At 45.7% G+C, this 23,250-nt stretch overlaps 2 protein-coding genes across 3 annotated transcripts in view; one reads left to right on the top strand and one right to left on the bottom strand.

Annotated features, from left to right (window-relative positions):
* Window positions 1-12,638, top strand: part of NHSL2 (NHS like 2) — a 118,191-nt gene extending 105,553 nt beyond the window's left edge. The window contains exon 7 of the mRNA XM_087727749.1: window positions 12,510-12,638. Within this exon, the coding sequence (XP_087583875.1) occupies window positions 12,510-12,523 (14 nt within the window). The 3' untranslated portion in view covers window positions 12,524-12,638. The remainder of the gene's footprint in view (window positions 1-12,509) is intronic.
* Window positions 125-20,255, bottom strand: LOC106554884 (protein eva-1 homolog C). Of its 2 annotated transcripts, XM_087727750.1 has the most exons (8): window positions 20,106-20,255; window positions 17,062-17,261; window positions 13,308-13,431; window positions 12,033-12,185; window positions 9,413-9,556; window positions 8,667-8,741; window positions 3,247-3,339; window positions 125-972 (listed from the first exon to the last, which is right to left on the bottom strand). In XM_087727750.1, the coding sequence occupies exons 1-8, from the start codon at window positions 20,203-20,205 to the stop codon at window positions 590-592; spliced, it is 1,272 nt and encodes a 423-aa protein (XP_087583876.1). In that variant the 5' UTR covers window positions 20,206-20,255; the 3' UTR covers window positions 125-589. The 2 variants fall into 2 exon arrangements, with proteins under 2 accessions (XP_087583876.1, XP_087583877.1); XM_087727751.1 differs by lacking the exon at window positions 3,247-3,339.
* Between the last annotated feature and the right edge of the window lie 2,995 nt (window positions 20,256-23,250).

Raw genomic sequence — 23,250 nt, 5'->3', positions numbered from 1 at the left:
TGCCCCCTCGGCCCCCAGAAGCACTCTAAGAGCCTTCCAGAGCCTCCGCATGCCCCCCCTTTTTTTGCAAAAAATGAGGCATGCAGAGTGCAAAAACTTATTTTTTTAAAAATTAACCTCTTCAAAATCATGGTGCGTCTTACAGTCCGGTGTGTCTTATACTCCAAAGAATATGGTATATATCTAAGGGCTATTGCAATTGCTACTTATAACCACTGCAGCATCCCTACAGTCACATGGTCAAAATTCAGGTGCTTGGCAGTTCGCATGTATTGATGATAGTTGCAGCATCTCGGGGAGGGGGGGTGTCGTGTGATCCCCGTTTCCAACCTTCCCAGCTTGCCAGTTTCCAACAAACAAAAGCCAATGGAGGAAGCCGGATTTTGCTTCTAATGACTGCGATTCCTTCAACTGCAGTGAATTTCTTAACAACCCTGTATTAAAGCTCATCCAATTGGGCAGGACTCACTTCACAACTGCTTCGCTTAACAACAGCAATCCTGGTCCCAATTGCAATCAGAAATGAAGGACTCCCTGCGTTCCCCCAGCGCAGCTCGCTCTGCCCAACTACTTCCAACGTTGGTCCTTCTCACTTGGTGGCTGCCTTAATTTTGTGGATGGCGTATGGGCTGGATTCCTTGGGGATCCAAATTTCATCGCCTTCGTGGCTTCTTTGATCAGCTGCCCCTTCCAAGGCCGCCGTCAGTTCCGGCCCAAAGATGTTGGTGTTCCGGCAATTGGAGGTAAGGTGGCTGAAAGAGGATTCAGAAGAGCTTTCCTCCCGATTTTCTTCATCTTGGTCGTCCTGTAGCTTGGCTGTCTCCAGCTGCAAGGAGTCCGTCACATCTGCCTTTTTGAAGGGCCCTTTGAGGTCTTCCAAGAAGGTTGCTTTGGGGGCAAAGAAGAGGAGGAGAAACAGCAGCCCTCCAGATACCCCACATAGGAAATAAAAGCCCACCTTCTCAGGAACACCTGCAAAGAGAGAAGATGATGAATGTTCAACACATTTGGTCTGAATTCACAAACCTCAACAAGCCATGGCTTGTTCAACCCTTGTTTACTGAACCCATCACAGTTCCCTGTGCAGTGTTTGTCCAGGTACCACACCTGGAGTACTGCATCCAGTTTTGGTCACCACACTATAAAATATGTTGAGACTCTAGAAAAAGTGCAGAGAAGAGCAACCAAGATGATTAGGGGACTGGAGACTAAAACATACGATGAAGGGTTGCAGGAACTGGGCAAGGCTAATCTAGTGAAGAGTAGAACCATAATAGCAGTCTTCCAATATTTGAGGGGCTGCCACAGAGAGGAGGGGGTCAAGCTATTTTTCAAAGCACCTGAAGGCCAGACAAGGAATAATGGATGGAAACTAAGGAGAGATTCAATCTAGAAATAAGGAGGAATTTTCTGATAGAGAGAACAATCAACCAATGGAACAGAAGTTGCCTTCGGAAGTTGTGGGAGCTTCATCACTTGAGACTTTCAAGAAGCGATTGGACTGCCATCTGCCTGAAATGGTGTAGGGTCTCCTGCTTGAGTGAGGGGTTGGACTAGATGACCTATAAGGTCCCTTCCAACTCTGTTAATCTGTTACCTGTTATTATATTTGGCTTCGTAGTACGCTCCTGGGTCCTACAATCCAAAAATTAACTGGTGAGGCCAGGAGAAAAAAATAAATTTAAGTTTTCCTACATTTAATGAAAAAATAAGTACAATTAGTCTGTTTCTTCTCTACTAATGTTCAACCAACATATAGTGTGGCTTTGCATGTGATGTGAACCACATCCTCTAATTCCTTAATCTTAAAGATGAAAAGTTAAATAGTTTTCTGGTCTCGAGGATAAACTTGCCTTAAATTCTCAATGGTGGGAAAGAAATGAAAGCATCACAGGGCTAGCTGAATCCCAAAGGATTGTGAAAATCTGTCTCTATACTATTAAAATTCTTGGGCCTGTACTTTTAACTAGGCAAAATGGTGCATATGGTAGGGAAAGCCCTTTTTCAATTAGCAGATTAATAGAGTTGGAAGGGATCTTGTAGGTCATCTAGTCCAACCCCCAACCCAAGCAGGAGATCCTACACCATTTCTGAGAAATGGCAGTCCAATCTCTTCTTGAAAGCTTCCCGTGATGAAAGTCCCACAACCTCTGAAGGCAACTTCTGTTCCACTGGCTGATTGTCAGAAAATTTCTCCTTATTTCCAGGTTGAATCTCTCCTTGGTCAGTTTCCATCCATTATTCCTTGTCTGGCCTTCGGGTGCTTTGGAAAATAGCTTGACCCTCTCCTCTCTGTGGCAAATATTGGAAGATACTATCATGTCTCCCCATGTCCTTCTCTTCACTAGACTAGCCACGCCCTGCAACCGTTCACCATAGGTTTTAGCCTCCAGTCCCCTAATCATCCTGGTTGCTCTTCTCTGCACTTTTTCTAGAGTCTCAACGTATTTTTATAGTGTGGTGACCAAAACGGGATGCAATACTCTCGGTGTGGTCTTAGCAATAGCAATAGCAGTAGACTTATATACCGCTTCATAGGCCTTTCAGGCCTCTCTAAGCGGTTTACAGAGAGTCAGCATATTGCCCCCAACAATCTGGGTCCTCATTTTACCCACCTCGGAAGGATGGAAGGCTGAGTCAACCCTGAGCCGGTGAGATTTGAACCGCTGAACTGCTGATCTAGCAGTAGCCTGCAGTGCTGCATTTAACCACTGCGCCACCTTGGCTCTTAAAGTCTTATTAAGGCTTTATAGAGTGGTATTAGTAGCTCACTTGATCTAGATTGTATCCCTCTATTAATGCAATTTAGGATTGCATTGGCTTTGATTAAGGTACCTTAAATTGGCTAACTTACAGAATCCGTCCAAAATCTGGGAAGCATGACTCCCGTGGAGTTAGAATTTGGGAAACTTTATAAAAACCCTTTGCAACATAAAATTATCATAAAACATGTTATGACAGAATGCCAAACACCATGGAAGAATTCCTGGTGTTGACGTCAACTGTTGACGTTTGACTGTTGCTGCACAGTTCAACATGTGATACTTTCAACATGTGATACACCTCTAAATCATCTGCCTGCATTTCGAAGAACTTCTCAAGCACGTTAGAAGCTGTGCCATGGTTGAAGGCAGGGAGGAATCTGGTAATCGATGACCTGAGGAGGTCAAAGATTCTGTTTCGTGTAGGATGAAAATCTCATGTCACGCCTCGCACTCCTGTACAGCCCAGAAGGATCGCACGTACCCCAAATATGGGCTATTGTTTCCAGAGAGTTAGTAAATATCATCAGATTTTCTTGGAACCGCTTGGACAGCCTCGGCCCGGTGTACCAGCCACCTGTAGCAAACAAGGGGACAGGGTGGTCTTACTAAGGATGTCTCCAGTAGCAAGAGAGCAAAGTTCTTGTTCTTAGTCTAGATTTGCTTAAGGGACAAGCATAAACTCACCGGCTCATGCATCTTTTGAAGGCCACACCTTCCAGATAGGGGATGGTTGACTTTTTGACAACCAAAACCTATGCCTTCCTCTGTGCCACTAGTTTCGGTGGCCAAGCACTCCAGAAGGAGCAGGAATGACATCGGACAAGGAAGTCGGAGTGTCTCACTGATGACATCATCAAGCAAAGGGCAACGCTGATGCCGTTTACATGATGGTGTCCTCTTGATATGATCTCACAGGAGGTTTTTGAGATCCATCTGGCCAGGAACACGCAACTTTGGTCAGGTAGAAGGCATGAGAAGGACCATACTTCAAAAAAAAAGTGAGGTGGAATCAGATCCTATTGAGGGAGCGAGAAAAAGTTAAGGCAGCCATTTTGCTTCTCTACCCATCCATCCCAATATTCTAAACCCATCATCTACCTACTGACAGGTGTCTACCGTCCCTGTCCTACTGTCCCATTTATATGTACTCTTTTTATGTGTTTATGGCTATGTTTTTGCTTATTTTTATCCATTTAATTGTGGCATTTTTTCATGTCATTTTCTTACTTATTTCCTTGTACTAGTTGACAAATAAAACAAACAAACCAGGGGTATCAAGCTTGATGTCATTGAGAGCTGCATCAAGGTTTTGTGTGTGTGTGTGTGTGTGTGTGTGTGTGTGTGTGTGTCCGTGTGTCTCCAGGGTGGGATGCTCGGTGTCACTCATTGAGCCTCTGTTTTTGGCCCCGATGACCCTTCTGGGCTCCATTTTTGGCCCCGATGGCCTCCTGCAGGCCTCTGCCAACAAAAATGGAGCTCGGGGAGGCCTCCCTTTTCGCTGGCAGAGGCACCGTGGGCTGGTCCTTCGCTGCTTCCAGGATGGGCGTGTGGGCCAGATCTAAGCACCTTGTGGGCCACTTCCAGCCTCTGAGCCTTGAGTTTGACACCCCTGTTCTAAACTGTGCCAAAATGGAAGAGATATTTATGACTCTATTTCCCCAGATCTTGGCATCTTGGCATCACAGGGCATGACAAAGTTCCAAATAGCTCAGTCTTGGAACGTGCTGGGATCTCTAGCATGTATGCCCTGTTGAAAAAGCGATGTCTACGCTGGCTTGGGCATGTCGTGAGAATGGCCGATGGTTAGATTCCAAAAGATCTCCTGTATGGAGAATTAGTGCAGGGAAAGCCCCCCAGAGGGAGACCACAGCTGTGATATAAAGATATCTGCAAGAGGGATCTAAAGGTCTTGGGAATGGACACCAAGAGCTGGGAAACCTTGACCTCTGATCGTTCAGCTTGGAGGCTAAAGACGCAGCATGGCCTTCTCCAATTTGAAGAGACGCTTGTTCGGCAGGCTGAGGCAAAGAGGCAGTCCCAGAACCAGCAAAATTTGGGGGTCGGGCAGTAGACAGAATGTATCTGTCCTCAGTGTGGAAGGGGTTGCCACTCCAGAATTGGCCTTTTTAGTCACACCAGATGCTGAATTAGGACCTCTTTCCAGAGCACGATACCATCGTCTCTTGAGACGGAAGGATGCCAATGATTTCCCCAGCTTGACTGCAGGCGACCTCAAGGCAAGACACTCCACTAGGCCCGTTCACAATTGTAACAGCCCCGTTGGCACAATGTGGTTACCAGATTAATGCATTTCTGGCTTGCCACACGGCAGTGAACCTAATACTCTGCTGTGTACAACATGCTATGCTATCAACAACAAAAGCGACAAACAACCCTTTAAGCAAGCCTATTACGTGGTGGGAATTCACAACCGTTTCATTTCTCACCCGAAGCCGGCAGGAAATCATCTTTGCTATTATTTGGCAAACGCGCCTCCGTGTTCCAGGAGCAAGATCCCGGGAAGGGATTATGTTCTAAGAGAAGGGAATTATGTTAGTGCTACAGGCTGCTACAGGTTTATTATCTATGGAAATACGACAGGGCTCTTGAGAGAATGTTGTCTTCCCTTGGGTGGGGAGCCCAACTGAAATCTCCTGCCGCGGCAGAATCAGAGCCACCGAAGGGGGAGCAGAGTCCCATTGGGAATTCTGTTCTCTTCAGGACAGAGGTGCCCAGCGCAACTGAGGAGAAAGAAATGCAGGAGTCAAAAGCTGGAGAATGGATTTCACGGAGGGATATGTTGCTTAGATTTCTTAGGCGCTTCCTATTGCCCAGGGGTGGGCTTCACTGGTGGGTTCTGGGAAGTACGGCCCGGTACAGATGTACCGGTGGGAGCTGGGAGCAACGCCCGCCTGCCTGCGTTCCTGACCACTTTTTGATGCAAATGGACCAATTGCACATGTGTGCACAGCGTGCAGTGGCTGCATGACCTCCACCGAGCAGCTGAGTGTCACTGGGTGGTGGCATGCACAGTGCCCAATAAGGATGCCCGGCCCCGTTGCAGCATACCAGTTGCAATGGGATCCAGAACCCACCACTGGTGGACTTCTTTGTCCGGTTGCTGGGTGGGAGTGGCCATGGTGGGTGTGGCCTAGTCAGCCTCCTGCACCATGGCAGGGGAACCATTTTTTCTCTCCCTGGGTTCTGGAGGCTTTTTTTTGAGCCTCCAGGAGGGTGAAAACAGGCTCCTCCGGGCTCCAGGGGCCCTCTGGAGCTGAACTGAGTGTCCGAAGACTACAATTGGTCCAGAATGCAGCCGCGTGAGCGATAATGGGTGTACCTAGATACACCCATGTTACACCTATCCTCCGCGAGCTGCACTGGCTTCCCATTGGTCTCTGGACCCGCTTCAAGGTGCTAGTCGTTGCTTTTAAAGCCCTACATGGTATTGGACCTGGCTACCTGAGAGACCGCCTCCTGCCATTTACCTCCCAATGACCAATAAGATCACACAGGTTGGGCCTCCTCCGGGTGCCGTCGACCGGACAATGCTGGCTGGCGACTCCCCGGGGGAGGGCCTTCTCTGTAGCTGCACTGGCCTTGTGGAACGAGCTACCTGCAGAGATCCGGACCCTCACCACTCTCCCGGCCTTCCGTAAAGCGACCAAGACCTGGCTGTTCCGGCAGACCTGGGGCTGTTGATTAATTTCCAGCCCCGCTTGATGGAATGGATGTTGCATTGTTTTTAATTTTGTATTTTTAAATATTTTAAATGCTTTTACTTGTTGTGAGCCGCCCAGAGTCCCTAGGGAGTGGGCGGCATACAAATCCTATTAAAGCATACAAATCCTATTAAACTTCCAGTAGGCCCGTTTTTTGCCCTCCCTGAGCCTCCGTGCGGCCCCTGTACTTACTAGCATCCCAAACGGGCGACGTAGAGACTACCGGGAGGGGAGGGGCATGGTGGGAGAGGAGGAGCAGGATGGGTAGGGCCAGTCAGGGGTGGGATTTGCGGGTTCTCCGAATTGGGCAGATTCTTAGCTAGAGGTTCTCCCGAACCCGTGCAAACCCGCAGCTGCCCACTCCTGCTACTGCCACGGAGGAAGGCCTCCCTTCCATCTTGCAGGCTGAGGGTGGAGATCCTTCAGAACTTGCTGAGCTACTAATCCCAGGATGTCTCACCCGGGTTCAATCCAGCTGGTGTTGAGAGGTGCATCGCGGCAACCTCTGGAGGATGTCATGGGTTCTTTATAGGATGTGACCATAGGAAAGAAGCCAGTGGAAGAGGAACAAGGAAGTATCCTCCTTCCTTTCCTTGGCGTGATGTCTCCAGGTTTTTTCCTAAGGCAAACTTTGCCGAACTGGGATAGGGATTCCAGAATTCCCAAACAAAAAGGCACCCCTTCGGGAAAACCATCCCAAGGGCACCCCCCACTTTCTACAGTGACTTTTGATTCGATGTGCCAAACAGGCTGTGAAAACGTGGCCTGTTACCTGAAGATGTGATAATCTGGTGGACCTTATGGAAAAATGTAGCAAGAACCTCATCCCTCCAATTGATTCGGTTCATATTTCCAGCCTGTGATTGGCTGGCTTCATTCAAAGATATATTGTCTTTCTCTAAATATACTATTTTTCATATCCAACTCTTGTTTCGCTTTGCGTGGCTACTAACCAGATCCAATCTCTATGGAACTCTTTCTTGGGAGGGAGTTAAGTCCTTGTAGCAAACTTTGGAGTTTCATGTACACACTGCTGTTCTCTTCTACTCTTCTGCAGCCACATAGTAGCCCCAGGTTTCTTGGCATTCACTCCTGACATTCACAAATTCAGGGACTGTTACCTCTACACCAGTGTTTCTCAACCTTGGCAACTTGAAGATGTCCGGACTTCAACTCCCAGAATTCCCCAGCCAGCATTCACTGGCTGGGGAATTCTGGGAGTTGAAGTCCGGTCATCTTCAAGTTGCCAAGGTTGAGAAACACTGCTCTACACCATTCGATATTGGAGAAGATTGTCCCAAAGGTGCTTTTCAAAAGGCAACTGGACTTTCTTGGGTTTTTTTCAGGGGTGGAATGCTACCGCTTCGGCCCAGTTCTCCTAAACTGCTCGTAAAAAATACTTTAAAAAGTTTTTTTTTAAAGTTCCAACAATGGAATTTTTTTTCTACAGGTTCTCCAAAAATGGGTGGTGGCTCCGTTTTTGCTCCCAGCATTCTCCCCGGAGGTCTGCTAGGCCAAAAACGGGGGGTGGTGGAGCGCTGAGAAAGGAAGGAAGGAAGGAAGGAAGGAAGGAGGGAGGGAGGGAGGGAGGGAGGGAGGGAAGGAAGGAAGGAAGGAAGGAGAAAGAAAGAGGGGAGAAAGAAAGGGAAAGAAAGAAAGGGAGGGAGGGAAAAAGGAGAGGAAGGAAGGACTACAAACCTGGCACTAGAAGCAACTTCAAAAGATAATCCAGGGCTGGAAGGGACATGGAGGTCATCTAGTCCAACCCTGCTCCAGCAGGACATTGTTAAAGTGAGTTTCTGTTTTTTTATTCCCCAGTTACATGACTACATAGCCACACCCACCCCATCACGTGACCCCACCAAGCCACGCCCACAGAACCTGTAGGAATTTTTGTTTAGATTTCACCACTAGTTTTTTTTTTTTTTCCCTTTGAAAATATTTCACCTCTTATCCAGGTAGCTTCTTCGGGTCTTGGATGAGGTGAAACATGATCAAAGAACGAAAACCCAAGAAAGTCCAGTGGCCTTTTGGAAAAGCCCCACGGGACAATCATGACCTGGATGGTTGAAATTCTCCATAGATCTAGGAGAAGGTTGTGGTGAGGAGGGGAGGCGTTTCCCAGGCCCTTCTCCATACAGAGCCGTACGTCGGATTAAAATCAAGGCGGAATGATTACCGTGGGTGTAATCAGAAATTGAGAAGGGATCTTCTCGGGATTCGCGGGTCGCCTCTTCTAACAACTGCCTTGGCACTGAAAGACACACAGGAGTGCAGGGGATGGGGAAAAAATCAAACCAAAGCTTGTATAAATAGTTATCATAATCTTAACATACGTGAAAAATAGGATTGCTAACATGAGGCCATCCGTTATACTAGCACTAAGAAATGGCTGGGGGGTCACTGAATACTTGGGGATGATGATGGTTCATCTATTTTGGGGGAATTGCTAGGACCAGGGATGGTTAACCTTTTGGGTGCCCAAAGTGCGTGCATGGGCATGCCATACCCCGAAATGCAATGCAAGCACCCCGGGCATGTGTGCACATCCTCCACCCCCCCCCCATATTTATCTTCCAGGTTGGTGCAGGAGGCTCCCCAGGTCCAAAATGGGGTGCAGGCGGGGCCACGCACAGCGTCCTCGTACCCTATTTGGGCTTCCAGGTTGGGGCAGGAGGCCTTCCAGCCTGGCCCAAAATGGGGCACGGGGTGGCGGGGGGCGGAGATGGACATGCATGTTTCTCCCTCCAGAAGGTGAAAAATGGCTGAAAATCAAGACCGAAAATTAGCTGGCGAACATGCGCATGCCTCGTGTGCCCTCAGAAATGGCTCTGCGTGCCACCTGTGGCACACGTGCCATAGGTTCGCCATCACGGACTTAGCTTGTCAGTTGCTTGTCTATCCCACCTCAAATGTCCTGCTTACCGCAAGTGTAGGACACTCTCAATTGTTTCTTCACCCCCGGGAAGCATGGGTCTCCAAATGTAGCCGAGTTAGCAACCAGGGTGCAATTCCTCTTCTTGTGGCACCTGTGGGACACTCTTCTCAAGGCATCGGGAGCTGTGCATTCTACAAATCACACACAGAGACACAACGCAGTCAGCCCAAGTAGGGGTGGCAAAATGGCAGATTCCGGCGGTTGTCTCTGCTGTGGACTTTCCAAAGAGGCCTCCAAGACTACACAGTCCAGTCTCAAATGTGTGGTCGCAAGTTTTGTTAGCATTGAGACACCATATTCTTCTCTCGGATATGTATAATTAGATAGAGACCCGCTTGGTTGGTGTGGCTTTCATTCATCTCTCTCTATATAAATGGCTGTGTATGTGTGTATGTGTGTTCCAGCATAACTCTGGAACGCCTTGAGCAATTTCAACCAAACTTGGTACACAGATGAATTACTCTCTGGAGAAAAACACTGTGGGAGGTAAGACCACCCCCAACACCTCTCGGGGTGTGTGTTCTGTTAAGATACAGCCTGTTGTGTCTTAACATGGCTTCTACTGTACCTCCATAGAATGGCTTCTACTGTGCAGCACAATGCAGTTGCCATGTTAACAGCTTCACAGTACTCCACAAGGGGGCTCCCTCTGGTAAAGGGGAAAATCCAACATTAGAAATTACGTTTGGGCCGGACATTTCCCCCCTATAAATAAATACCCAGGCAATGCCAGCTCATCAGCTAGTCATTCATAAAATGCAAGCGTGGCATGGGTGAATCTGTTCCATCTTGTTCAGATTCTGAAAGCAAAGAAAGCTGCTGATCAAGCGATGTTCCAGATGTTTTGCTTAGGTGATGCTGAGAAGATCCTGGAGTTTAAAATATTTTGGAGACACTCAGGTGGGCCACACTTGGTGTCCCAGCTTTTTCAAACTATGAAGTTAGCTTTTTTTTTTTTTTTAAACAGAACCACAAAATGTCGGATGTGTGTTTCTGATTTATTTATTTTTTTGCAGGAGAAAAAAATTCACCCTTTTTAACAACGGGTGTCCTGCTTGCATTCTTCTCCTTTTTCTCCTTCGTCTCTCTGGGAACCCTGCAGAATTGTTTGAATAAAAACCCTGCTGTGGAAAAGCGTTCCTGGACAGTGCCCAAGCTCCCTCAATGTTAGTCTCGCAACACAGCGGTGTCATCGCGAAGTGTATTCTCTTTGACCTCAACATCTCTTTTGTCCACCTTTCAACTGAAATAAGCCGTAAAAGGGAGAACAGAGATGGCTAAGTGGAGAGCAAATTTCCTGCCAATGTTAGTTTCTTGCTGGACGGAGAGTCGGTACTATAACCGGAGAAGGGGCCAGAGCTGAGCCGGCAACAAACAGGCAACAAAAGGAGTTGAAAGGCAAGGACAAGAGAGGTTGGCACCAGCCCTTGCTAGCGTGTGCCTCTTGGTAGTTGCCCAGCTAGACCAATTGTTGACTCTTTGTGTACAGTAATGAAGCCTCTGTTCAGAACTAGCTGCATCCATTAGTTGGTGATCTATTTGTTTATTAATTCATTTGCTGCCTTGCTGCCTTATTTTACTGTGGGGCTACTTTAGGTGGCTCACAATAATAAAAAGGAAGAAAAATGAAAGGAGTATAAGCAGAAGTACAATAATAGAATGATTTAAAAAAACTATGACAAAGGAGCACAATTAGAATAAATACATCAATATGATAATTAAGAAGATGGGTGGGTGGAGAGCAGAAAGCAAGGGGAGAAGATTTAGATGGAATCTGCCATCAATCCATGTTAGAAATTCTGTTTATATGTAGCACCACAGATCAGTGTACAGTCACCATGTGCTTTACTGCTTAACTGCTTTTCTGTCACTTAGAACAAAAGAACATGGAATATATATACCATAGAGATCCAAACTTGTACACACTGCTATCTACTGGCTGAATACTACTGTAGTTGTTGCACAAAAATACATTCCAACAATGAATTCCAACTGCCCCATTTGGTCCTCTGGCCAACCTGCAGAGCCAGATCTTCAGGCTCTTGTACAAGGATAAAATAAATATCCAACAGGGCAGATGAACCAGAGTGCATGTTTGAAAGAGGTCATACTTAAAGGGCTCTCTTTCCTTTATAACACCTGTACACCACCACTTTCCCTCTCCGAGCCTCAGAAGACCTTCTCAACATTTCAAAAGGCTGAAATCCATCACAGCCGGTTCGACAACAGCAAAGGCCCCACTCGTTTCCACTTCAACTCAAAGGAGGGGGAATGAAAAGAAGGGGGGAAAACAGTAGCGTGGCATTTTACACACCACCCTAGGATCAATGATAGAACGCTGGCCAATTTCAGTTTTGTTTGCTTGGATTGGGCTGCTTAAAGGAAGCTACAAAGCCAACCAGCTACCCTTCCCCTTTCAGGACCTGGGACGTTGTCAGAGGATTTGGTGCAATGGGGGAAAGTTCTCCAACCAGTTCCCATGATAGAAATACAGAGATCCAGAGCAACCTTCAAGCTGGTACTAGATCCTGATGTGGAAGGCCCCACAGACTCACCAAGTGCAGCAATGCTTAGGATTGTCTTAGCCGAGGCTGAGTTCTCGTGTACCTATTTCAGGCTCTGTCCCGTTCATAGAATTACACTCCAACTTTCCCCGCAAAGGTCGCCCATAGATCGAAGAATAAATTGCTAGAACTGAGCTGCTCCGACATTGTAGCCTCATCTTGTCATTTTCACAGACAGTCTTGAGACGATGATTGGCTGAAGATGAGACATAAGACATTCCTCATCAGTCTCTACCTCCTCCTGGCTCCATAATATTTTTTCTTAAAAAAAATCTCTTGCTTTTATTAAGGCCATATTTGAGATAAGGAAGGGACTATCAGTACAACAGGCTAAATCTGAAAATGAATCCTTTTGAGCTGATATCAACCGTTAATGGCTGTAAGTGCTGGATAATGTATTGCGTAGACCTGGACAACTACGTTTTATGCAAAAATTCAATGACAACAGTTAGTCAAATTACAATGAAATATGATTTAGCCTCAAATATTTTAATCAACTGGTTCTTGTTTTCAATTATAGGTGTTTCCGGATAAAGCTTCAAAAATCACATCTCTTAATTTTAGATGTCATATTTTCAACTGAAATTCAACAGGCGATCATATAAACTTAATTTTCTTTGTTTCATTCTTTCTTACTTACTTACTTACTTACTTACTGTTTTCTTTCTTTCCTTTCTTTTTCTTTTCTTTCTTTTCTTTTCTTTCTTTCTTTCTTACTTACTTTTTTCTTTCCTTTCTTTTTCTTTTCTTTCTTTTCTTTCTTTCTTTCTCCTTCTTTCTTTTTTCTTTCTTTCCTTTCTCTTTCTTTCTTTCTTACTTACTTTTTCTTTCTTTCTTTCTTTCTTTCTTTCTTTTTCTTTCTTTTCTTTTCTTTCCTTTCTTTCTTTCTCATTCATTCACATTCATTCATTCATGTCTGATTCTTGGAGACTGCTTGGACAAGTCCCTGTTTCCTTGGCAAGATTTTTCAGAAGCGGCTGGGCATTATCTCAGCTAGTGTTGAGAAAGAGTCACTGGCCCAAGGTAACCCAGCTGGCTTTTATGCCTAAAGGAGGCCTAGAACTCACAGGGCTGGGCCAGCCAGGAGTAGTATTTGGGGGTTTACTGAACCACGCAAAATCTTCGCTAGAGAATCATCCGAACCCGTGTGAACCCCCAGCAGCCCACCTCTGCCCTTTTCCCAAAGCCCTCCAGATAGATGGAAGCTTTTGATCTCTACCAATGATGTTAGAGCAGCTTTGGATGATCTACTGAAACTCTAAAGTAGAACTACATATCTTCTCCTTTTCCACACTCCTGCCTTGCCAAAATCACTCACCAGGTCTGCATTTGTATGAAACCACCAAGTATTTGTGTGTTCCTGGGCATGGATCGGGCCCAAACACATGGCTGTGGACAAGGAAATGGCACCATCGGTGGTCCTGGCATTCGTCCATCATTTTCTGGTGGGAAAAGATAAGCATTAAGCTCAGCCATATCTAATTTAGAAAGACATAAATAGTCTTTAGAAGGGCATTGGCTCTCCACATCTCAATATTCTCTAGTATTTTGGGGTTGCAAGGTTTCTCTTTCCCAGTTAATTTATGGTTGTTGATGGGAAATTCTGGTGATAGGCAGGTGTCAAGTGTGGCCTTGCCAAGGCATTATAAAGTGGTATTAACACTTCACGTGATCTTGATTCTATCCCTTAGTTTCCCTTAGTTCTAAGTTGCTTCTCTCCTTGATGAGTTTCCACTCATTGCTTCTTCTCCTGCCCTCAAGTGCTTTGGAGAAGCGGTTGACCCCCTCTTCTTCATGGCAACCCCTTAGATATTGGAGCACTAAGCTATCACCCCTCATCCTTCTCTTCATCAGACTAGACATACCCAATTCCAGCATCCGTTCTTTAAAAGTTTTATCCTCCGGTCCCATAATCATCTTTGTTGCTCTTCTCTGTACTTTTTCCAGAGTCTCCATATCTTTTTTCACATGGTGGCAACTAAAACTGGATGCAGTATTCCAAGTGTGGCCTTACCAAGGCATTATAAAGCACTATTAACACTTCACATGATCTTGATTTGATCCCTCCGTTAATACAGTCTAGAACTGCGCTGGCTTTTTTGGCAGCTTCTGACACGGATAGCTCAAGGTAGCATTTTTTCAGAAATACGGATTTGATTAAAAAGCAGAATCTTCTGTGATCCCAAAGCTCATTTCGTCAAATGCAGAAGCTCCATAAATCCGATGAAGCTTGTAGAATGTAGATTCTCTACACCACACTATAAAAAAGATGTTGAGACTGTAGAAAGAGTGCAGAGAAGAGCAACCAAGATGATTAGGGGACTGGAGGCTAAAACATACAATGAACGACTGTAGGAACTGGGCATGGCTAGTCTAGAGAAGAGAAGGACCAGGGGAGACATGAGAGCAGTCTTCCAATATTTGAGGGGTTGCCACAGAGAGGAGGGGGTCAAGCTATTTTCCAAAGCCCCCGAAGGCCAGACGAGGAATAACGGATGGAAACTGAACAAGGAGAGATTCATCCTGGACATAAGGAGAAATTTTCTGACAGTGAGAACAACCAACCAATGGAACAGAAGTTGCCTTCGGAAGTTGTGGGAGCTTCATCCCTGGAGGCTTTCAAGAAGAGATTGCACTGCCATTTGTCAGAAATGGGGTAGGGTCTCCTACTTGGGTGGGGGGTTGGATTAGATGACCTACAAGGTCCCTTCCGATTCAGTTCATATGTAATCTTTGTGTAAAAAAAGCAGGGGAACACTTTTCCAGACCATTCCTTCCCAGATCTTTCCAGCCACCTACAGGAGAAATCTCATCACCAGTCAAGCTTTTGGGCAGTTGATTGAGATTGAGATTGAAATTTATTTATAGGCCGCCCTTTTCCCTGGGGGGACTCAGGGCGGCTCACAACCCATAGGAAGGGGGAATACAAACAATAACAAACAATAACACATAAGAGCAATACATAATTAAAAATAGAGCACAACATTCATACCATTCGGGTGGGGGTGAGTTACATTCTTTAACCCCAGGCCTGACGGGATAGCCAGGTTTTAAGGGCTGTGCGGAAGGTCTGGAGGGTGGTGAGGGTACGAATCTCCACGGGGAGATCGTTCCAAAGGGTCGGAGCTACTACAGAGAAGGCTCTCCTCCGCGTAGTTGCCAGTCGACATTGACTGGCAGATGGAACTCGGAGGAGGCCTAATCTGTGTGATCTAATGGGTCGCAAGGAGGTAATTGGCAGGAGGCGGTCTCTCAAGTATCCAGATCCAAGTGCATTGCTGTGCTAGCCACTAGATGGCAATATGTCTTTCCCCAACCTCCCCACTGGGAACTTCCCGCCTTGGCTCACACAACTCAACAATCAAAGCAGGGAATTTGCAGCTTGTCAACGCCCTAGTTGTCACACTTAGAGATACAGTAGGCAGCCGAAAAAGGAATTTCTAGCTGGGGTTGGCAGGGGTTTCATTTAGCTGAGATGCTCCATGTTGAGAAGGCTGACACCAGAACAGCCCTTTCTCATTCTCTGTTGCTCTTCCATTGCCCTCAAAAATAGCGTTGGTCATGCAGCATAGACTTTATTTTTCTGATGCTTCCTTCATTTCTGTTGATTGCTTTATCTGCTTAACGATTCCACACTTAAAAGAGGAAAACAGCTTTTTTAAAAAGGTAGGGAGATTAGTTCTCTCTCTCTCTCTCTCTCTCTCTCTCTCTCTCTCTCTCTCTCTCTCTCTCTCTCTCTCTCTCTCTCTCTCTCTCTCTCACTCTCTCTCTCCCTCCCTCCCTCCCTCCCTCCCTCTCCCTCTCTCTCTCTTCCTAGCTTTTTCACTTAATGTATTTCAATATAAGTAGCTGGGGTTGGTAGTAGGGACACAGTGGCTAAGCTAAGATGCTGAGCTTGTTGATCAGAAAGGTCGGCAGTTCGGCAGTTCGAATCCCTAGCGCCGCATAACGGAGTGAGCTCCCGTGACTTGTCCCAGCTTCTGCCAACCTAGCAGTTTGAAAGCACGTTTAAAAATGCAAGTAGAAAAATAGGAACCATCTTTGGTGGGAAGGTAACAGCATTCCGTGTCCCTTCGGCATTGAGTCATGCTGGCCACATGACCACGGAGATGTCTTCTGACAGCGCTGGCTCTTCGGCTTTGAAATGGAGATGAGCACTGCCCCCTAGAGTCGGGAATGACTAGCACATATGTGTGAGGGGAACTTTTAACTTTACCTTTAAAGGTACCTTTACCTTTTAACTTTATGGATAAAATAAATCCCATATCTTATAAAATAGTTTATCTTCTTGTTCTCTAATTTCAAATGTCAATTTGCTCATTTCGGCACATTCCATTATTTTCTGAATAATTTCCTCCTGCGTTGGCATTTTCTCATTTTTCCAATTTATAGCAAGTACAATTCTAGTTGCTGTCAACACATTTACAATCAAATATTTCAATTCTCTACTGTATGTTTCCGGTAAAATCCCCAATAAAAATATTTCTGCTTAAAAATCTATATGTTTTTCTATCATTTTTTCTAACCCTGTGTGAATTTTAGTCCAGTATTTTTTAGCTTCTGCACACGTCCACCACATATGGTAATATGAGCCCGATATCTGATGACATTTCCAACATTTTTCGGATTTATTCTTAAACATTGCTGCTATTTTCATCAGGGGGTAAGTGCTACCTGTAAAACATCTTATACAAATTTTCTTTATATGCTGTTGACATTTGTTTTGAGACTACAATTTTTGTCATTACTCTAAATCAGTGGTAGTCAAGCTGGTTCCTACTGCCCACTAGTGGGCGTTCCAGCTTTCATGGTGGGCGTTAGGGGTTTGCTGTAACTCTGCTTTGTAAATTTTTATAAAGTAAAGTTACTTCCCTACTTTATAAATCACCATTACTGTGGAACCGATGGGTGGTCAGAAAATTTTACTACTGAGAGATACAAAAGTGGGCGGTAGGTATAAAAAGGTTGACTACCCCTGCTCTAAATCAATTCCATGTCCAAAATTTCCCCCCCTCCCAAGCAATCATTGTTTACCTGTTGCTGCAATTTTTGAAGCCCACCCCTGGTCTTACCTGATGGGCTGTTGTGGATGAGCAATCAATGTCTTCCAACGAGAGTTCTCCTGAGCCTGGGCAGAGGTTTGGACTGGGCACCCTTCTCCCATAGAAAGCAGACAGGATGGTAACGGAGGTCTTGTGGGGGCAAAGTATTGTGAGCTGCTCCCCATCGCAGGCATGGATGGTGTGGTTCTTCAAAACCTTCCTCAAATAACCTTGTGAAAGAGGAACGTCAGGGACATCATGAAAATCTTACTTGCCCTGGTCTTTAGACCAGGAGTCTCCAAGCTTGGCAACTTTAAGATTTGTGAAGTTCAGGAGCCCAGAATTCCATACCTAGCTGTTCTGACCCCCCTCATCCCACACCAACACACACTCCGAGCCAAAGATAAGGTACGGCATTTAATTAACAGACAGACAGGTCCTTGGCAGCAATCCAGCACAGATAAGGCTTGGCAGCAATCCAGCCTGCCAAGCTCACCATAACGTTCTCCGACATTCGTTCCTGCGTTGACTTCTGCAAGAGGGTCATGTGCACAAGCAGTCTTTTTATAGTCTGGAGAGGAGCCCAATGACCACCAGCTGAGTGCAATTACCTCCTGTAACTGCACAACTGCTCCTGACGCCTAGTAGCTCTTCGGTGCCGTGCATCCAGAAACAACTCACTGCTGGTGTCCAGCTCACTCTCCCTTGTCTCCTCCCCATTGGTCCAAGGCTCAGGTGCCTCTTGGTGGCCAACCAGCCTCTCTGCGCCCTGTTCAGAGTCGGAACCCTGTCCAGGGTCCTTCACATCCTCCAGAGCCGACTCATAGGGCCCCTCGCTGTCGGAGTCTGGTGGCAGCTCCAACGGCTCCTGCTGGGTGACAACAGCTAGCCATGCTGGGTGGGAAACTCTGGGAATTGGAATCCAGAAGTCTATGGAGACTCTCAACCATGCAGGTCACGGTTGTCCCAAAAGAGCTTTTTCAAGAGGCAACTGGACTTTCTGGTTTTTCTTTCTTTGAAGGCATTTCGATTCTCATCCAAGAAGCTTCTTCAGCTCTGCCTGGACAAAAGATAGTCCTTTCAACGGTTCCAAGAAGGCTCCACAACCATTTGCACCACTCAGGTGACTCAGGATACAGATGAACCTTTAAATGGTCTCAACAACTCTCTCAAAGGATGCAAATGACCAGCTGTCTGCAAGGAGTATAAATCCTTCCGTTCCCCGCTTCTTGGATGAGAAGCGAAACGTCTTCAAAAGAAAAAAACAACAAGAAAGTCCAGTTGCCTCCTGAAAAACCACCTTTGGGACAACCATGACCTGGATGGCTGAGAATCCCTGCAGACTTTTAGCTATACAATTTGGGATGAACACCCTTGGAATAGGGTGGGAGTAAGGATGGATTTCCAAAGGGAAAAAAAATTGCAGGCTACAGGAACCTGGGGCACCACTCAGGTGATTCTGAGGACACAGACAATCCTCCTAGGGGCCTCAATGACTCTCTAAAAGAAATGCAAATGACCAGCTCTCTGCCAAGAGTATAAATCCTTCCATTCCCCCACCACCCGGTCAGAGCTGAAGAAGCTTCTTGGATGAGAAGCAAAACAGAAATTTCAATTGCCTCTTGAAAAAGCACCTTTGGGACAAGAAGTCTTACAGGTGCCAAGTTTAGTGACCCCTGCATTAGAAATAACCCTAGAGCCGTGTAGTCTAGAATTCAACTCCCAAAACATTCGGGGGCATCTGATATTTAAGGAAGTGGAGACAGTCTAGCCAAACACTCCCTGTTGTTGTTAGTTGCAAAGTCATGTCTGACCCATCGTGATCCCATGGACAACGTTCCTCCAGGCCTTCCTGTCCTGGTGACTCCATCCAGCCACTTCCTTCTCTGTCGTCCCCTTCTTCTTCTTTTGCCCTCAATCATTCCCAGCATTAGGCTTTTCTCCAGTGAGTCCTTCCTTCTCATGAGGTGGCCAAAGTCTTTGAGTTTCCTCTTCAAGATCTGGCCTTCTAAAGAGCAGTCACTCCCTAGCATTCTCCCATTCCTCTATTCTAGGAGGTTCTGAATGCTTCAGCTACCCTTTTCAAGCCACTCTGCAGAAACAGCCAGTGCTATGTGGAGTTTCATTAGGATTCTAGTCTGTTCCAGCACACATTTGCTATTAAATGTGGCAGGATTGGCATTAAATCACCGAGTGAAAAACCAAAAACCAGATGGACAGCATTGAACATTTGCGATGAAGCTATCACTTACTGCTTGGCAGACCCATGTACAGCTTTGCGTTTTTAATTGCAGGAAGGTCTTTTGCCAAGCTGCTGAATATTTTTTTTTTACTGTTTTAATAACACAGCCTTAGTTGTGAGCATGGTTCAAGCCCTAAAAATGCTCTTTCCAATTTAGGGCGAAGCACCCTAAATCCGGCAACCTAACACATAGAAAGATAAACAAATAGAAGCGATGGAAGCACGGCTTGCTAGCAACTGTAAAATAGGAAAGAAATATTTCTCTTAAGCTAGCTGGTGTAAATTCAAGTCAATGGAGAACCAAAAGCACCTGAACGCAGGACAAGAAGCAATGGGTGGAAACTAATCAAGGAGAGAAGCAATCTAGAGCTAAGGAGAAACCTCCCTACAGTGAGAACAATTAATCTGCGGAAGGACTTGCCTTCAGAAGTTGTAGGGGCAACTTCAGAAAAGACTTGTCTGGAATAATATAGGGTTTCCTGCTTGAGCTGGACTATAAGACCTCCAAAGTCCCTTCCAACTTTGTTATTCTGACAACCAATTTTTCCTTGTTTTTTTTTTAAAGTTTGGAGTCATCGTTCAAAAGAAGAAACACACACAATCAGACACACAGAGAGTCCTTTATTTCTCATTCCCACCATCCCTCTCAGCCTGGCCTTGCTCTCTTTCGATTTCCTGCAGTTTTCCCTGAAGGAATAAGAGACGTTGATGGACTTAAGTTAGAAGTGGCCATCTCTCTCTTCTTCAGCCACAGTCAGCCAGAAAACCGCAACTGCCCATCTTAAACCCAGATCCTTCCTCCCAGTTTTAGCACACCGGCTCAGAAACATACCTGAGAACTCAGGAGCTGCCTCCAGAAGTGCTGGATAACAGGAGAAACTCACCACGGTGGCAACCACCCAAAGCCAACCCATTTGCCAAGATCCAGGCATTGCATTGCATAGCCAGCCTGGTGTAGCCCAGACTCCAATGTTGGTCTCTCTCATCTCCTCCTGCTGCTGGAACTAAACACTCCTATTGTCCATTAACAATGAGCTGGTTCTGTACGTGGCTGGCAGCATGTGTTTGTGTGTGTGTGTGTGTGTGTGTGTGTGTGTTTGTGTTTGCCTAGCTAAACTAAAAGAGATCCAGTAAATCTGTGCTGGCTTTAGACATCAGCAGGTCCCAAATTAAAAACCAAAATAATGTTTGCTGTTCCAGTGATATATACAATTTTTCTTTCTCTAAGTTCATGATTTTATTTTACTTTCGTTTTGTGCTTAGACTCTACGCCAGGGGTGTCAAACTTGATTTCATTGAGGGCCGCATCAGGGTTGTGTTTGACCTTGGGAAGGCTGGGGGTCAGAGGTGGTATTCAGCAGGTTCTGACCAGTTCTGAAGAACCGGTAGCAGAAGTTTTGAGTCGTTTGGAGAACCGGCAAATACCACCTCTGGCTGGCCCCGCCCCCATCTATTCGCTGCCTCCCGAGCCACAGCTGATCGGGAGGGAATGGGGATTTTGCAGTAACCTTCCCCTGCCACACCCATTAAATAACACCCGCCAAGTCATGCCACACCCACCAAGCCACACCTGCAGAACCGTTAGTAAAAAAATTTGAATCCCACCACTGGCTGGGGCATGTGTGGCTGGGGGGGCAGGTGGCATGGCCAGGGGATGTGGCCAGCTTAACATCCCTTGTTGAGGCTCCGTTTTCAGTCATGAGGGCCTCCTGCAACCCTATGCCAGCAAAAATGGAGCAGCGCACGGCACCCCCAAGCTCCATTTTCATTAGCAGAGGCTGCAGGAGGCCATCGCAGCCGAAAATGCAGCCCGAGCAGGCCACGCTCTTGAGGCATGGCCTTCCTACAACAGTGAGAATCTGAATGTTTACAGGGCCCCCACACAGCTCCTAAAATTGCAAATCTCTTCCCATCAAATAAATCCAGAAATACTCATCATTACCAGCAAAATCCCATTTCATTCTTGCTTAGTCGCAAAAGCTCATTTAGCTGAAACCCAATTTCTTCCAGCAACTGTTATCTTAATTAACTGTTTACTCTTTACGCTTCTTTTCAGCAACAACATTTAGCCAATTAATTAGATTATTTCTATTCACATTATGGTAGCATCACACTTTGGGTTTTCCTTAGTTAAACTGTTTCTATTTCCCCCGATGGTGGCACTTTTCTGTTTCTAACTGAGCAGAGAAAAGTATGTCGTGGCCTTCCAGATGTTGCTGAAATAGAAATCCCAAGATCCCTCACCATTGCTCATCCTGCCGAAAGTTTTAAAAAAAATCAGCAACATCTGAAAGCCAGAGATGAATGCTCCAGTAGAGCATTCATTAATTCAATGTTTACATTGTCATTTAAATGACTGCATTGTGCCATGAGCCTCCAAGACATCCAGTTAAACGTAGAGATTCCCTGCCAAAAAAAAAAGGGAATGGTTTAAAGCGGAAAAACCCTACTAGAGGAAAACACACACGTTCTTTAACAATGTGCAAAAGTGATACAGAGGGTGAAAGTTCAGATTTGGTAGAAGGAAACGTATGACCATGTTTTAAAAGGGCATTTTTTTTAGATGCTTCGGCTATTCAGTGCTTCTGGCTGCAACGCTTTTAAATAGATGAAATTTTCAGCTGCAAATGCGCTTTTAAAAAGGTGAAGTTTTCATCAGCAAATGCACTTTTTAAAAAGGTGACATTTTGAGCAGCAAATACCCTTTTGAAAAGGTGGCGTTTTCAGCTGCAAATGCGCTTTTAAAATGGTGGTGTTTTCAGCTGCAAATGCCCTTTTAAAAAGGTGAAGTTTTTGGCAGCAAATGCTCTTTTAAAAAGGCAAACTTTTCAGCTGCAAATGTGCTTTTAAAAATTTGAAGTTTTCAACAGCAAATGCACTTTTTAAAATTTGAAGTTTTCATCAGCAAATGCACTTTTTAAAAAGGTGATGTTTTCAGCAGCAAATGTGCTTTTAAAAAGGTGAGTTTTCAGCAATACATATGGTTCTAAGAGGTGAAGTTTTCAGCAGCGAATAAATACATAGCACTAATGCATTAGAGTTGAAGATGCTGTCTTATCTGCCCCTTTCCACAGTGAGTGAAGATAGTGAGGTCAACAAGGACAAAACAACAAGCGGCAATTTTTTCTCCTCGCAGAGGGTGCTTCTTAAGCAAAGCTTTGAAAGAAGGGTATTGTGTACAAATGCTATGTCAATGGGCAAATATCACCAGCTTTTCCTCGTGGTTTGTTTTGGAAAAGAAAAATAACAGCAGCAGCATAATTTCCTCCAATGCTTGGCCTTTATTAAATTGTTTCGGAAGGAAAATCCGGAAGGGAAAGATTCTTCTGCAGTTGCATTGTAAAGCACACACGCAAACACACAAACGGTACAGTAAATTGATTTAGTGAATGGACAAGTGGTCTAGAGAAGGGAATGCTGCGGTGGGCTAGAGGTGGAGCTCTCACAATCAGGAAGCTGTGAGTTCGATCCTAGGTAGAGACAGATATTTCTCTCTCTGGGCACACTGAGAATATATCTCTGAATATATCTGCTGAATGAAACTCCGCATTGGCAACAGGGACAGGCATCCGGCCAGTAAACACTCTGCTAGTTCCATTCAGTTACCCAGACTCCACCCTGCAAGAGATTATGGGGTCGTTAAAAGAAGATGAGGAGGAGGACAAGTGGCCTAGAGAAGGTCAGAGAGCCAGTTTGGTGTCATTCTTCAAGGCTTCAGACCAGAAACTAGGCGACTGGGAGTTCTAGTCCCATCTTAGGCACAGAGCCAGCTGGGTGACCTTGGGCCAGTCACTTTCTCTCAGTCCTAGATAGGAGGCAATGGCAAACCAGTTCAGAAAAACCTTTGCAAGAAAACTGCAGGCACTTGCACAGGCAGTCTGCAAGATTCTGACATGATTGAATAAAGGGAGGGAGGGAAGAAGATAGAAGCATGAGAGAGAGAGAGAGAGACAGAGAGACAGAGAGAGAGACAGAGA

Source organism: Thamnophis sirtalis, unplaced genomic scaffold (genome assembly GCF_051295495.1).
Source record: "Thamnophis sirtalis isolate CommonGarterSnake01/CBP01778 unplaced genomic scaffold, rThaSir2_p1.2 scaffold_13, whole genome shotgun sequence".
NCBI classification, from domain to species: Eukaryota; Metazoa; Chordata; class Lepidosauria; order Squamata; family Natricidae; genus Thamnophis; species Thamnophis sirtalis.
Note: the sequence above shows the minus strand (reverse complement) of the source record. Positions and strands in the feature narration are given on the sequence as shown.

Bases quoted from the DNA above. Each gene is read 5' to 3' on its own strand.
- LOC106554884 (XM_087727750.1), bottom strand. From the start codon at position 20,205: ATGCCTGGATCTTGGCAAATGGGTTGGCTTTGGGTGGTTGCCACCGTG. The intron at 17,262-20,105 runs GTATGTTTCTGA...CTCTTTCACAAG, and splicing joins GGCAGCTCCTGAGTTCTCAG to GTTATTTGAGGAAGGTTTTG. The intron at 13,432-17,061 runs GTAAGACCAGGG...TTTTCCCACCAG, and splicing joins CATCCACAACAGCCCATCAG to AAAATGATGGACGAATGCCA.